The sequence below is a fragment of the Balaenoptera physalus genome (assembly GCF_965194825.1).
Source record: "Balaenoptera physalus genome assembly, chromosome: 12".
NCBI classification, from domain to species: domain Eukaryota; kingdom Metazoa; phylum Chordata; class Mammalia; order Artiodactyla; family Balaenopteridae; genus Balaenoptera; species Balaenoptera physalus.
The window spans coordinates 89,815,824-89,832,471 of record NC_138897.1 but is presented as its reverse complement, the minus strand read 5'-3'; the positions used below and the strand labels follow the sequence as shown (position 1 = coordinate 89,832,471).

The 16,648-nt window shown below is 41.5% G+C and overlaps 1 protein-coding gene across 1 annotated transcript in view; it reads right to left on the bottom strand.

Annotated features, from left to right (window-relative positions):
- Positions 1-7,862: 7,862 nt before the first annotated feature.
- Positions 7,863-16,648, bottom strand: part of KNTC1 (kinetochore associated 1) — a 71,351-nt gene continuing 62,565 nt past the window's right edge. The window contains exons 58-64 of the mRNA XM_082418166.1: positions 15,431-15,485; positions 15,278-15,341; positions 14,548-14,677; positions 13,396-13,485; positions 12,783-12,928; positions 11,880-11,970; positions 7,863-10,600 (exon numbers count right to left, since the gene is read on the bottom strand). Coding sequence (XP_082274292.1) covers positions 10,580-10,600; positions 11,880-11,970; positions 12,783-12,928; positions 13,396-13,485; positions 14,548-14,677; positions 15,278-15,341; positions 15,431-15,485 — 597 coding nt within the window. The 3' untranslated portion in view covers positions 7,863-10,579. The remainder of the gene's footprint in view (positions 10,601-11,879; positions 11,971-12,782; positions 12,929-13,395; positions 13,486-14,547; positions 14,678-15,277; positions 15,342-15,430; positions 15,486-16,648) is intronic.

Sequence of the window (16,648 nt, the reverse complement as noted above, 5' to 3'; positions counted from 1 at the left end):
GCCAAAAGGTGGAAACAGCACAAATTTCCATCAATGGATAAGTAAAATGTGGTCTATCTATGCCATGGAATATTATTCCACCATAAAAAGGAATGAAGTGGGGCTTCCCTGGTGGCGCAGTGGTTCAGAGTCTGCCTGCCGATGCAGGGGACGTGGGTTCGAGCCCTGGTCTGGGAGGATCCCACATGCCACGGAGCAATTGGGCCCGTGAGCCACAACTACTGAGCCTGCGTGTCTGGAGCCTGTGCTCTGCAACAAGAGAGGCCCGCGCACCGCGATGAGGAGTGGCCCCCGCTCGCCGCAACTGGAGAAAGCCCTCGCACAGAAACGAAGACCCAACACAGCCAAAAATAAATAAATTAATTAAAAAATTAAAAAAAAAAAAAAACTAAAAAAAAAAAAAAAAGGAATGAAGTACTGATACATGCTACAACATGGATGAACCTCGTGGCCACTAAAGACCACATACTGTATGATTCCATTTATAGGAAATGTCCAGAATAGGCAATTCCACAGAGACAGAGAGTATATTAGTGGTTGTTTGTGGGCGGGTGGGGTTTGGGAGGGGGAATAGGGGGATGATAGCTAAAAAGTATGGGGTTTCTTTTAGAGGTGATGGAAATGTTCTAAAATTGACTGTGGGGACTTCCCTGATGGCGCAGTGGTTAAGAATCCGCCTGCCAATGCAGGGGACACGGGTTCGAGCCCTGGTCCGGGAAGATCCCACATGCCGCGGAGCAACTAAGCCCATGAGCCACAACTACTGAGCCTGTGCTCTAGAGCCCACCAGCCACAACTAGTGAAGACTGCACGCTAGAGCCCGTACTCTGCAACAAGAGAAGCCACTGCAATGAGAAGCCCGCGCACCACAACAAAGAGTAAACCCCACTCGCCACAACTAGAGAAAGCCCGCGCGCAGCAACAAAGACCCAAGGCAGCCAAAAATAAATAAATAAATAAATTTATATTTGTGAATATACTCAAAACTATTGAATAGTATACTTTAAATATGTGAATTGTATGGTGTGTGAACTATATCTCAATAAAACCTTTTTTTGTTTAAGCTGTAGGATTACTTACCAAGGGAAAGTCAGTTTAGAGGTTGTATTCTTTGGTCTTATGGATGTTGGAAGAAGAGTTCAAAAAGAGAAATTACTCTAGAAATTTCTTTATTTCCTTTAGAAAACATTCAGTCTTGGTTGTTCTAGAAGCACAAGTTCTTGTTTTCTGGTTGCTTTTGAATATGTAAAGAGTACCAGAAAGAAAAAAACCCCCACTTTGTAGCTCTCTAATTGTTTGTAAAGTTTATGGTAAGACTTAGCTGTTGTGAGTTAAGATTTAGAATCTTGCTGTGCATATTGGTTAAGATCATATAGTGTGATGGCCACTGGACTCTGAGATATGCAGATACACTGTGGATTTAACTCATCCACAAATCTCAAGTGGAAAAGGGAGGGGAGATAAGCCAGTATGGAAGGCAAGATGTTTGTCCTGACATTTTTTCCCCCTTCATCAAGAGTATTGTAAGGTCTCCCACTAGGATGGCTAAAATTAAAAGGACTGATATATATGCACCCTGGTGTTCATTGCAGCACTATTCACAACAGCCAACACATGGAAGCAACCTAAATGTCCATCTACAGAGGAATGGATAAAGAAGGTGTGGTACATATATACCACGGAATATTACTCAGCCATAAAAAAGAATGAAATAATGCCATTTGCAGCAACATGGATGGACCTAGTGATTATCATACTAAATGAAGTAAGTCAGACAAAGACAAATATATGGTATCACTCATATGTGGAATCTAATTTTAAAAAAATGATACAAATGAGCTTATTTACAAAACAGAAACAGACTTACAGATATCAAAAGAAAACTTATGATTACCAAAGAGGAAACGTGGATGGGAGGGATAAATCAGGAGCTTGAGATTAACATACGTACACTATCTATATGATAGATAACCAACAAGGACCTCCTGTATAGCTCAGGGAATTATACTCAGTATTCTGTGATAACCTATATGAGAAAAGAATCTGAAAAAGAATCAATATATGTATATGTATAATTGAGTCACTTTGCTGTACACCTGAAACTAACACAACATTGTAAATCAACTATACTCCAATAAACATTTTAAAAAATAAAAATAAATTTAAAAAATAATAAAATTAAATTAAAATGACTGATGATTCCAAGTGTTGTCAAGGATGTGGAGCAATCTCTCTCTCGCTGGTGGGAGTGTAGATGGTACAACCACTGTGGCAGGACTGTTTGGCAATATATATATATATTTTTTTTTAATAAATTTATTTATTTATTTTTGGCTGCGTTGGGTCTTCGTTGCTGCACACAGGCTTTCTCTCTAGTTGCGGCGAGTGGGGGCTACTCTTCATTGTGGTGCATGGGCTTCTCTTGTTGCAGAGCACGGGCTCTAGGCGCCCAGGCTTCAGTAGTTGCGGCTCGCGGGCTCTAGAGCTCAGGCTCAGTAGTTGTGGCGCACGGGCTTAGTTGCTCCGAGGCATGTGGGATCTTCCTGGACCAGGGCTCGGACCCGTATCCCCTGCATTGGCAGGGGGATTCTTAACCACTGCACCACCAGGGAAGCCCTGTTTGGCAATATTTACTAAAGCACTTCCACTCACGGAAACACACCCATGGTCAGTGAGGGCTTCTGTCCACCAAAGACATGTACAGGAGTGTTCAGAGATGCTTTATTCATAATTGTAAAAAACTGGTAATAACCCAACTATCTGTCAAGAGTAGAATGGATAGGGACTTCCCCGGTGGTCCAGTGGTTAAGACTCCATGCTTCCACTGCAGGGGGCGTGGGTTCAATCCCTTGTCTGGGGACTAAGATCCCACATGCAACGAGGACAAAAAGGAAAAAGAGTATAATGGATAAATTCAGGTATATTAATATTAATACAATAGGATACTCACAAGAATGGAAAAGAATGAACTACTTCTATTGCTACACACAATGACGGAGATGAATCTTATAATGCTGAGTAATGAATTCAGACTCTGGAGTAGATGCCGTAACAGCCCATTTATATGAAGTTCAAAACCAGGTAAAACTAATAATCTCTGATGATAGAGGTCAGAAGAGTGGTTATTAATGGGGGGGAGTATGCTCTGGGAGGAGGTAGTCTTCTGGGGTGCTAGAATGTTCTATATTTTGATTAGGATTATCATTATTCAGCTGTAGAAATAGGTGAAAAGTAACCCAGCTTTGAACTTAAGATTTATGTGCTTTATTGGATGTAAATTATATCTCAGAATTAAGAGTATTGCGAAGTAGGGACTTCCCGGGTGGTCCAGTGGGTAAGACTCCACGCTCCCAATGCAGGGGGCCCAGGTTCGATCCCTGGTCAGGGAACTTGATCCCAAATGCCACAGCTAAGATCCTGCGTGCTGCAACTGGGACCCCGCACAACCAAAATCAATCAATCAATCAATCAATCAAAAAGAGTATTGCAAAGTAAAGTCGTCTCTCCCAGTAGTTTCCAAAATGGTGTGCATAGGACAATCCATTGGATATAGGCAGAAAGTATTAGCATCTCTATTTTTTATTTCCTCTTCTTTTTTAAAATTTAACTATTTTTGATTTATAATACTGTGTTAATTTCAGGTGTACAGCTGCAGGCTCTTTTCCATTGTAGGTTATTACAAGATATTGAATATAGTTCTTATTTCTTCTTTTCAAAACCTCTACTAAAAGAATACACATTGGGAGTATGTATTCAGATTTTTTTACTGAGGGACATGCAATAAAAAACTCTGGTGGGGGAGCACTAGTCTCTTATACCTAGGGCACCAACATTCAACAAAAAAGGAACACGTCGGTTATCTTAAGCACCTATGTATGCTTGCTTAGCTACTCCCACCTGGATGGATGTGATCACCAAAACTATTTAGTCTTATTCTCTTACTTAAAGAAAACTTGTCCAAAACTACCCAAGGGAGGGATCCAATGTGTTCACATAAGCACAGCAAGTAGATTCCAAATTTCTGGGCCCCAGAAGAAACAGCAGAAAGAAGACTGAATATCCTACATGTTGTCAGACCACCTTTTCCATCCTTGGGAAGGGCAAGCAGCGCCTCCCTAATTAAATTCTCTACTCCAACTGGTCAAAGGAATGGCTATTGAGCCACCTCATGCAAAGTCAGAGATGATGAAAGACTGTGCATGAGTCATGAAAATTAAATATAATGTCTTTACTTATTTAATTGTTGCTAAATTCCTCCTTTTTTTTTTTTTTGGTTATGTGTAATGAGGTTCCTTCATTTGTTCATGTGACCATGAAACATTCGAGGAAGGAAATTTACCCTGAAAAATGGGTAGCCAGAATTCATTTATCTCATACATGTATATTAAGAGCCTACTACATGAGGCATGGCTCTAAGGTTTGGGGACAAAATAATGAATGGTGAGACAATCAATAAAGAAGGCGACAAAGATAATTTTGAACAGTTTTGTGAAGGAAGTACATACGTTCATGCCCTAGCAAGTGACTGGGGTGGGGAGACACTGGCCAGAGAAAAGGGGAGAGTGGTAGGAACTGAGGCCAGAAAGGCAGGTGGGCTGGATCCACTTCTAAGCCATGGTATGGATGGGCAGGTAGCACTGAGCTGTAACAGATCCACCTTTTAAATCCTGTGCTTTAAAAAATGTGACCCTCTGCAGGGTGGAGGGTAGATGTACCGAGCAGCCTTTTTCGGGTAGATGTACCGAGAGGGGAACGTTTTTATAGAAAATCTTCCTAGAGAGTGTTGACAGAAAAAATTAATCAATAGTCAATCTAAAAAAGAAATGAAAAACTTTACTTGAGCCAACCTGAGGATTGTAAGTTGGGAGAGTGTCTCAGAGAGCTCTGAGGACTGCTCCCAAGAGGTAAGGGGGGAGGTGAGTATAGATGTGATTTTGGTGAAGGGGCACGTGCAATCAAGCACACATCTTGATAGAAGGTTGCTGCTAGTCACCAGGGAGAGACATCTTAGTGGTTTTAGTGCTTTTCTAAATATGGGAAGATGCAAGAAACTGGGTTCACAAAATCCTCTCCTGAAAATATCTATTTGGGGACCAGTTCTGCCAGTTTTCCCAGAGCACAAAGTGACTCATCCCCATCCTTTCAGGGGGTATTGTAGGTCAGTGACTACAGCAGCTAATGACTAGATTCCCGTAGAACCGGATGGTGGGCACCATTCTTTATTTTACAACCCCTTCCTTTCAGTCTTAATTGCAACCAAGGTTTGGGAGGCATTTCATGACCAATTTGCCTCATGGCACTAGGAATGTGCATTCCCAGGTCAGGTGGGAATTTTGTTGATGGGCCACTCAGTGTGCTATTACTGGACTAGGCTCTGTTAACTGTAACCAAAGGCCTCTGGACCACCTGTCTTACTGGTCTGCTATGGTCCAGGAAATGGTTCCTTCCTGTTGCTTCTTCCCATATCTAGAGCTACACTATTAAAATCATTGATCTTATAGAACTATATTTTTGATCATTTCAAGTCATCTAGTCATCATGAATTTTTTTTAAATTTATTTTATTTTTAATTTATTTTTGGCACATTGAGTCTTCGTTGCTGTGCACAGGCTTTCTCTAGTTGCAGCGAACAGGGGCTGCTCTTCGTTGCAGTGCATGGGCTTCTCATTGCGGTGGCTTCTCTTGTTGCAGAGCACGGGCTCTAGGCGCACGGGCTTCAGTAGTTGCGGCACGTGGGCTTCAGTAGTTGTGGCACATGGGTTTCAGTATTTGTGGCTCTTGGGCTCTAGAGCGCAAGCTCAGTAGTTGTGGTGCACGGGCTTAGTTGCTCCCTGGCATGTGGGGTCTTCCCGGACCAGGGCTCAAACCTGTGTCCCCTGCATTGGCAGGCAGATTCTTAACCACTGTGCCACCAGGGAAGCCCTGGTCATCATTAATTTTATCTGAGGTCCAGTCACACATTTGGTAATGCAAGAAACAATAATCTTGTAAAATAGGCAGAATACAAGAAATATAGCTAGGGCTTCCCTGGTGGCGCAGTGGTTGAGAACCCGCCTGCCAATGCAGGGGACATGGGTTCGAGCCCTGGTCTGGGAAGATCCCACATGCTGAAGAGCAACTAAGCCCATGTGACACAACTACGGAGCCTGTGCTCTAGAGTCTGTGAGCCACAACTACTGAGCCCACGTGCCGCAACTACTGAAGCCCGTGCGCCTAGAGCCCGTGCTCTGCAACAAGAAAAGCCACCACAATGAGAAGCCCACGCACCACAATGAAGAGCAGACCCCGCTCGCCACAACTAGAGAGAGCCCGCGCACAGCAATGAAGACCCAGCACAGCCAATCAATCAATCAATCAATCAATAAAAGATTAAGGGAAAAAAAAGAAAGAAATATAGGTAGTAACATTAGTAGTCATAAGTATTTAAGCTAAGAACTTTCATTACGTGCAGCCCAGTATCTCCCCAGGTTGTCTGACCAGTCTGTTCTCCACCAACCTTTTTTTTTTCTTTTTAAAAAATATTTAATTTATTTATTTGGCTGCATCAGGTCTTAGTTGCAGCACGAGGGATCTCTAGTTGCAGCACACAAGCCCTGAGGCATGTGGAATTTTAGTTCCCCTACCAGGGATCAAACCCATGTCCCCTGCATCGGAAGGCAGATTCTTAACCACTGCGCCACCAGGGAAGTCCCTGCACCAATCTTTATAAGGGAACCAATATATTCGTATTTTACGTAGTGCTCACCAAAGATGTCTGCACATGCAAGGCGAGTGGTAGGTCACTGTGACCGGTTACAGGATTGCGAAAGGAATGGCATCTTCTAAGGCAGAGGTCCCCAACCTTTGTGACACCAAGGACCGGTTTTGTGGAAGACAATTTTTCTACGGACGGGGGAGGGGATGGTTCAGGCGGTAATGCAAGCGATGGGGGAGCCGCAGATGAAGCTTCGCTCGCTCGCCTGCCACTCACCTCCTGCTGTGCGGCCCTGTTCCTTACAGGCTGTGGACCGCTATCGGTCCACGGCCCAGGGGTAGGGGACCCCGGTTCTAAGGAGTTACATGGCTGGTGCTAGAAGAAAAATTGAGCTTTATGGTTGAGCAGGTATTTGTGCCATAGGGGAGGTCTGGTTATGCATAATGCAGATGCACAATGCACACTAGAGAGGAGGCCAAAACAAGCAGAGGAAAAGTTTTAAGTTTTTCTTGTCTTAAAATGCGAAATTTTCTTTTTTTTGGCCATGCCACGCTGCATGCGGGATCTTAGTTCCCCAACCAGGAATCGAACCTGCGCCCATGCAGTGGAAGCGCGGAGTCTTAAGCACTGGACTGCCAGGGACGTCCCACAATGTGAATTTTTATTTCATCAAGGTCTTTGTTTCTAATTTGAGCAAAGGTGCCTGTGTGCCTCAGTTGGCGACTTGGATTTTATGTTAAGTGACAATGGTGAGCCAGTAAAAAGTGTGAAGCAGGACAAGATGAGATCGGGCTTATGTTTTAAGACTATACTTAGGGAAGGGGACGGAGAATGGCTGTATGGAGACAAGAGTGGAAAGATAAAAACGATCATGGCTAATAAAAATATAATAAATATAACAACAAAAAGTATCCTGGCTAATTATGTATTTGAACTTAAATTCAAATATATTTATACTCCATAAAGCTACTTCTTTGGCGTATCAAAAGCTAACCCATTACCTATCAGAACTGTGCATGTCTGTTAATCTTCCACCAATCTATTTGATAAATTTTCCTAATCTAAAATTATTTTATTTTGAGGGATAATTGACATATAACATTAGTTTCAGGTGTACCATATAATGAGTCAATATTTGTATATACAATGAAATGATCACCACAATAGATCTAGTTAACATCCAGAGCTTTATTCTGAACAATGAAACCAGTGTTAAGACTGGGAAAGAACTCCTTTTTTAGCGCAGCTTGAGTCCATGAAGCCGGAACGTTCAGTTCCATTTGTTACATTCTAGTGCCACCACTTGACCCTTTCATTCCTTGCACATTTATGCCCAAGAATAAAATCACAGGCTCTACTTGTGATCTCAGGCTTATAATTACAGTTTTCTTAAGGTTCAATCACATAGATATTAAAGAAATACAAATGTAAATACTGAGACAGTATTTTCACCTATCAAATTAGCAAAAAGTTTTAAAAAGTATGATTGCTAGGACTTCCCTGGTGATGCAGTGGTTAAGAAGAATCCACCTGCCAATGCAGGGGACACGGGTTTGATCCCTGGCCTGGGAAGATCCCACATGCCGCGGAGCAACTAAGCCCATGTGCCACAACTGCTGAAGCCCATGCGCCTAGAGCCTGTGCTCTGAAACAAGAGAAACCACCGCAATGAGAAGCCCCTGCTCGCCGCAACTAGAGAAAGCCTGCACGCAGCAACGAAGACCCAATGCAGCCAAAAGTAAATAAATTAAATTAATTAAAAAAAAAAAAGTATGATCACCCAATGTTGGGGAGGATACAGTAAAGCAGACGTTCATGTTTCTGGTAGGAATAGGCTCTTGTGAAGAAGACCTTTTGAAATGCATGCAGTTTGGCAATTTGCATCCAGTCTTTAAAATGTCCTTCTGAGAGTTACCTGGCGGTCCAGTGGTTAGGGCTCTGGGCTTCCACTGCAAGGGGCACGGGTTCAATCACAGGTTAGGGAACTAAGAGCCTGTAAGCCACTCGGCATGGTCAAAAAAAAAAAACAAACCTTTATTCCCCTTGATCTGGTGAATCTGTTCCTGGGAATGTATCTTAAGGAAATAATTCCAAATAAGGAAAAAGCTTTGTGGAAAATATTGGTGTAAATTTCCAGAAGAGAGCAAGCAGATGACCATCTAAACCTCCTGCAAGTAGGAGGTTTACAAACGAGGGGATTAAGGCTTTGAGACGTTATATAACTTGTCCAGGATCACACAGCTAGTAGGTGATAGAGCCAGAGGTCAAACCCAGACTTGTTTTTTATCCAAAACCCATGTTTTTAGTCATATTACGTCGTTTCCTGTACAGAAATAATATTTTTCTCAACAGGCAAAGCAAAGGCAAACAAATTCTAGTATTATCAAATGCAGTTTATTCACAAGTAGAGCAAAAGACCACACAGGCAGGACAGAGGTGAGTGACGTTTCTGTGTGCTGGGTCCTGGCTGCAGGCTCTCAACTCCACGCCGCCCTTGCAGGCCGGCTTCCATCCTGCCCTGTCCTGCCCTGTCCTGCCGGGGGCTTACAGCCTGCAGACTGCGTCTCCCAGACCCCTTGCCAGATGGCTTCTGTTCATTCCTGCTATCTCTTGGCACTGGCACGAGAATCAGGAGGCTGGAGAAAGCAAAACGCTGCCTCTTTTCCCTTCTGGAGGCGGCAGCACTAGTCGAGGGTGACCAAGCGCCGCGTGGGCAGCAGTGCCGGGGGGAGGAGGCTCAGCCTCCGGAACAGCAGCGCCCGAGCTCCGAGGCAAGGCAGCTTCCTTTTCTCTTTTTTTAATTAATTAATTGTTTATTTAATTTAATTTTTATTTTTGGCCGTGTCGGGTCTTAGTTGCGGCACACAGGATCTTCGTTGAGGCGTGCAGGATCTTTTTGTTGCGGTGCACTGGCTCTTTGCTGCAGCTCACGGGCTTCTAATTGTGGCGTGCGGGTTTTCTCTTCTCTAGTTGTGTCGTGCAGGATTCAGGGCACATGGGGGGGGCTCTGTAGTTGTGGCACGCAGACTTCTCTCTAGTTGTGGCGTGAGGGTTTTCTCTTCTCTAGTTGTGGCACACAGGCTCCAGGGCACGTGGGCTCTGTAGTTGTGGTAGAGCGGGCTCCAGAGCACATGGGCTCTGTAGTTGTGGCACTCAGGCTCTCTAGTTGAGGCACGCAAGCTCTGTAGTTGCGGCACGCAGCCTTAGTTGCCCTGCGGCATGTGGGATCTTAGTCCCCTGACCAGGGATCGAACCTGCGTCCCCTGCATTGGAAGGCGGATTCTTTACCACTGAACCACCAGGGAAGTCTCAAAGCAGCTTCTGATGTTAAGCGAACAGCCCCTTCCCTTTAGTTTCTCCAGCGCCCCCTCTTCATCTCCCTTTTGCCTTTCAGTCCTCTTGACAGCTTTGTAACCAATTCCTGACACTCAGTCCTTCTCTGCTTCAACTAGCTAGAGTGGTTTCTGTATTTCTGGCTGGCCACTAACGGATACGCTCTGCAGCAAAGATTATATCCATATTTACTAGAATGCCGTTAAAAAGACTGATATTCTTATTTATATAGATGGAAGAAACAGGATATAAGTAGTTGCTTTTCTTATGGGGGGAGCAAAAAACTTTCCTTCATACAGAGTGCAAAAAAACTAATAGTCTTTACACGTTATACACGTAACTGGCAAAGAAAACATTTATTAATTTGTGACATGAGTTCTTTATGAGACAGTTATGCTATTATTAAGCATCTTATTTATTACTTCTCGAGGAACATCTGACAATAGCTACTGTATACAGATTGCACAATTTAAAAACTGTAATAAATAGGGTCAGTTGATAACAGATTCCAAACATCCTCTTATTCTTCTTGAAAAAAGTTTTGATGATCTACTATGATCCATTAAGAAACATCTAAATGGGAAGAAACACAGAAGCATTTTTATGGGTGTCACTTAGTTTTTTAAATAGAAAATCGTTTGATAAACTATAGAACTTAAGCCCTTAACTATATTGCTAAAAATATACGTATGAGATTATTTTGCATTTTAGACAGATATGATTGGAGAAAAACAGATACATTTTAAGGGCCACAAATCTGTCTACTGAATCAATATTCTCCCTTTTTGAAAAAAGTAATCTTAAGCCATTGAGCACAACAGACTGGAAGTGGAGAAGGGAAGTTATTAATGCATGTTAACAAAATGCAGGCTTATTTTAATGTGACTGATCGGGACCAAGGGAAGAAAAAAACCGCTAATAACTTAATTACGTCCACTAAAACTACCAAAACATGATCAAAATTAAAATTTTTACCTTATATTTAAGTTCAGAACAGGAATAAAAGTGATTTACATGCATATTTTATACACAAAAACATTTGGAAGAATGTACACCAAATTGTTAACAATGATCTTATCTCTGGTTTCTGAGATTTCAAGTTATCAGTTTTCTTGATATTATTATTTTTGCTCTTCCAGATTTCTTTTTTTAAAAAAATTATCTATCTATCTATTTATTTATTTGGCTGCATTGGGCCTTAGTTGTGGCATGCAGGATCTTTCCTCGTGGTGCACAGGCTTCTCTCTAGTTGTGGCACGCGAGCTGCAGAGCACACGGGCTCCGTAGCTGTGGTGTGGCCTTAGTTGCCCCGCGGCATGTGGGATCTTAGTTCCCCGACCAGGGATCCAACTGGCGTCCCCTGCATTGGAAGGCGGATTCTCAACCGCTGGACCACCAGGGAAGTTCCACTCTTCCAGATTTCCTTTTGTTTTTCTATAGTGAACGTATATGTCTCAGCTAATTAAAGAAGAAGTAATAAAAGCAATGGATACTCCAGCACAACATTAATCAATGCCCTTTAAAATTTAGTTTGTCAGGGAGTTCCCTGGCGGTCCAGTGGTTAGGACTCTGCCCTTTCACTGCCGTGGGCCAGGGTTCAATCCCTGGTTGGGGAACTAAGATCCCTCAAGCTGCACGGTGTGGCCAAAAAATTAAATAAATAAAGCTGAGAGTGGAACCTAGGTCTCTTGATTCCTGGTCTGGGACTCTCTCATACAAAAAGTGAAATATAAAAAAACATGCAGTCACACATAAAAATACATTTATCTCCAGAACAGGTTGGCTCAATTTTAAGACCCTAGAAATAAAAATCGTGTCAGGTTAGAACCCAGTAACTCTGGGACAGATTTACCTTCAGAGTTTCACAGGGAGTGGCTTCTGGTGGCACAGGTTTCCCACAATGCTTGTAATATTCAGTTATAAAGATTGAAGCTTCTTCTAAGCTATGGAATCAGAAAGAAGAAGAGGGGCATGAGGAAAACGTGGGAGTGATAAATACGTTTGCCCTTTCCACTGTGGTGATGGCTTCATAGGTGTATACACATATCAAAATTTATCAAGTGGCATACTTGAGGTATGTGCAGTTGATTATATATAACAACTTTACCTCAAAAAATACTACTTGTTCATAAATGACAACCTGTAATTATGGTTGGATCACAAGTGGTAAAGAAGCAGAAAGAAATCCATGGCGTGGCCCTGAGAAAGTGACACCTCCCAGGGATCAGCACAGTTAGATCAAATGTAGGGATGGACCCAGAAGTATTTCAGTCCTGACTAAGCTTTCCCTTTCTTCTGTGCCAGCCCACTTCTCCCTTCTTTTTACTTTCCAAATCCCCTCCGAGCCCTCTCCCAAGAAGCTTACTGTTTCTAAACTTGTGGGTGCTGGAAAATTAGATAACCAAGCTTAGCAAAAATTATGTTACATATAGCTATTGATTCTTTGGTCAAGTGTCTAAGGAGTAAAGTTGTAATGTAGGGTTTTAGAGCAGGACTATTTTGGGAGGTCAGGCAGCTTGATTAATTGTCTGATTCCAGGTTCATGTTCCAAGAGATTGGATTACAAGACAACTAACCTCTTAGTATGTGTTAGTAGCAAGGTATGTGTAGCGTAGTGATGCTACAGCTTAATTATTTGGAGCCTTTAATTACAATCAAATAGCTTTACGATTATTTGATATTTTCCTCCAAAATAAAGATAAGTTTTAAGGAAATTCTACATTAAGTTGTTTTTTAAACAATTTTATTAACTTACCTTAACTCATTTGCCAAATAGTTTACTAGTTCAGTGACGTTGTTGGTATTCATCGTGTGTGATTTCAACACTGGGAAGTATTTTGTCTTTGCCAAAATCCCAAACTCCTTCTTATCTATGACATAATTCAGCACCAGACTTCTCACCTGTAGAACGACAGGTGTCGTCATCCGCAAAATGTGTTAGACGCTATGTCATCCTATTCAATACCAAAACATTTCTGACAATTAGAAGTTAAATTATCAGCGCATCGTGACTAAGCCTCCTCTTTGAGGGGGTGGGCAGGGGGGACTGCTTTGGTCCATTTCAGTGTACAGTGAATAAATAAAAAGTTGTTGCTAAGCACTTTGGGACTTTTTGCAAGGAAAACTGTTCACAATGACAAGTACTGAAGGCTACAGATTTTCCACTGAGTAGAGCACTAAACAAACAAGACAGCCGGGGTCCCTGCCTTTTAAAAATTTAATGAGGCTTTAATGAAAGCAAAATAATTGTATATATTAACCAACAGATCGAGATGGTAAGTTTTCAGCTTAATCTTGGTTTGGGGAAAATGTATTACCTTCTAATATCAAGTTTTTCATAACAAAAGGGAGAGGAAATTGCCTCTTACTTGATGTGAAAAACCTGCCAGCTGGCCAGTATTCATATGTTCCTCTAACTGCTGTAAAATGATCTGAGGGTCACACGAGCCCAGAAAATTCTAGAGAAAAAAATCAAAACATAATTAACGGAAAAGTATAATTACTACTAATTTCTGTCAAACCTGGAAGGTTTTCATTTTTAAATTTGAAATATCATAAAGCATATCTACTATAGGAAAAAAACCACCTCTATCAACAACAACAACAAAATTATTGAAATAAGGAAAAAAAGCATTTTACAAATAACTATTCCAACAGCAAAGAGTTGCTTAATAAGCATTTTGTCATTCTAAGTGCCAAAAGGAATCTATTTAAATACTAAAATTCTGAAAAGCATCAATGGATGAGTTTAAGAAGAGTCAAAAAGGAACAAAGTCAAAGACAGGCACAGATGGCTCTGAAAAAATGCAACGAATAGAACAAGTGAGAAATAAAAATTACGTGTGCTCATTTATATAGATCTCTATGTACTGGCTTCTCTACCCGTGGGGAAATAATTGTAAAACATTTCCAAATGCTTTGTTCTATTTATTCTATAGTATAAAGGGGATGGGAGTTATTTTTAAAAGTTCTATCCTCAGAATGCTCATGGTGCCTTTGTTAGACACCCACACACAACCTGACTCTTCTCTCTTTTATCTCCCACATCTAATCACCACGTAAAGCAGCATCTTTCCCACCTAGCTCATTTTCGTTACCACCACCCTACTTTGGGTACTTATCCCCTCAGGCTTCCCCTGCCTAGCCACAAGATTGTTGGATAATTCCTATTCAAACGCAATGATTCCCAAGAGTTTCACTTCTCGCCCCCTCTCTCCTCTGATCAGGCCCACGTGGATTATTCCTTCAGAAATACTGCCTGATCATTTCACTTTATTCTGGCAGGAAAATTCACTGTTCCCCACTGATACAGAATAAGGTGCAAACTCCTCTTCGGGCATCCCTCAGACAAACCTTCATCTGTCTCTCAGTCTTGCCTCCCACCAGACCCCCACACACACCTTCCACCCCACTCACGCTTTACAGGTTTGGTGAAAAGAAAGTGGAACCTTTTGCAGGGGACATGCAGCATGAGACCTTCCACACCCTTGGCAGCCCCGGAGCAACAATTTGCAAGATACCTTTATTTCCTGGTGCCTTCTTTCTGAGTGGGGCATGAGCATTAGACAGGCTAATGCAAAAGCCGGAAGCTCTAACTGGACATACTGCCTGGCCACTCTGATCAGGTCAAGATCATCTGAAACTGGACATCTTCAAGAGAGCACGTTAATTAGTTAATAACCTGCCATATTCACTAGATTATACTGGCCTTCCTAGTTTTCCACAGTGGTTACCTGTCTATGGTTTCAATAATTTTAAACATTAAAGTGCTGGTGCATAACGTATGCCTAGTAATGAGTAGCTTGAGCCTTTTTTTTTTTTTTTTTTTTTTAGCTTGAGCCTTTTATGACATCCTTCGTGGAATAAAAGACTTGATCTACAGGAACACAGACTCCTGACTGCAGCTATAATTGTGTCTGAAAGTCTATACATGGCTAAAGACGAATACTTAGAAGACTCAAAATCTATGAGACAACACTGTATGATTTACGGTAGTCACAAAAGGTGCTCTATACTCACATTAAAACTGGGTACAAAGTTTAGGGAATGCAGGTTGAATATAAGTTTACTAGTTGCACTGCATGTGGAAAGTAGACATTGTAAAAATAATAGAGATATTTTATTTTCAAATCAAGTGGTATGCTTAACTTCCCCCCAAAAAGGAATTACTCATAGGAACGTTTATTAGAAAGGAATTTTATAAGCAACAAATCTGATTTTGGAGGGTAGGAAAACAAATATTTTACTTACTCTAGGACAGCGATGAGACTCTCACAACAATCTGACAGCTGACTGGGGCTTAAAGGACAAGAGGCTGAAAATAAAAAGCAACAATAATGTGTCTATACACATAACTATAAAATGCTACTGTCAGTGTGTCGGGGAGAGGGGAGAGAAAGATACCTGAAAGTAGTGGTATCTGAACCACGCGCTGCCAGGCTCTGCTGAAGTAGGGAACCTGCGGAAACAAGTATATTAAAGAATTCATGTCTGGGATCTTATGAACCTCTCTTTATTTTGCAGTCTCAGAACTATATACACTTAGAGCTTATATTCTTGATGTTAAGACCACAATTTTAAGTTGATATCTCCCAGTTCTAGATCATTAAGATTCTAGGAGAATTTTCTTCATAACTGTATATTTCAGGATATTAACATATAATCCTGGCTGATTCATTATTATTAATTTTGCTCTGCAAAATACCCTCTTATTTATATTGGAAAAAAATTGAAGTAGTTGATTTACAATATTATATGCATAGTGATTCAGTATTTTTACAGATTATACTCCACTAAAAGTTATTATAAGATAATGGCTAACAACTACTGAGCCCACGTGCCACAACTACTGAAGCCCGCGTGCCTAGAGCCCGTGCTCGGCAACAAGAGAAGCCACTGCAACGAGAAGCCTGCACACTGTGATGAAGAGTAGCCCCCGCTCACCGCAACTAGAGAAAGCCTGCACGCAGCAACGAAGACCCAACACAGCCAAAAATAAATTAAAAAAAAAAAAAAAAAAAAAAAAAGATAATGGCTATACTTCCTTGTGCTATATACTATATCCTTGTTGCTTATCTGTTTCATATGTAGTAGTTTGTATCTCTTCATCCCACATCCCTAATTTGCCACTCCCCGCTTCCCTCTTCCCTCTGGTAACCACTTGCTTGTTTTCTCTGTGAGTCTGTTTCTGTTTTACATACACACTCATTTGTATTATTTTTTTAGATTCCGCATATAAGTGATATCTTACAGTATTTGTCTTTCTCTATCTGACTTAATTCATTAAGCATGTTACTGCAAATGGCAAAATTGTATTTTTTTTAATGGCTGGGTAGTATTCCATTGTATCTATCTATCTACACCACATCTTCTTTATCCACTCATCTGTTGATGGGCATTTAGATTGCTTCTGTATCTTTGCTACTGTAAATAGTGTTGATATGAACAATGGGGTCCATGTATCTTTCCACGATCCATTATTGTTGCATTTGGGAAAAAAGTGTCAGAACTCAGTTCAGAAAACAAAATTTATACTAAGTCTACGTATGTCCCAGACATTGTGCTAGGACCATAGGAAAGGCGGAAGGAGAGAAAGAATTTCAAAAAATGAATAAGGCAACA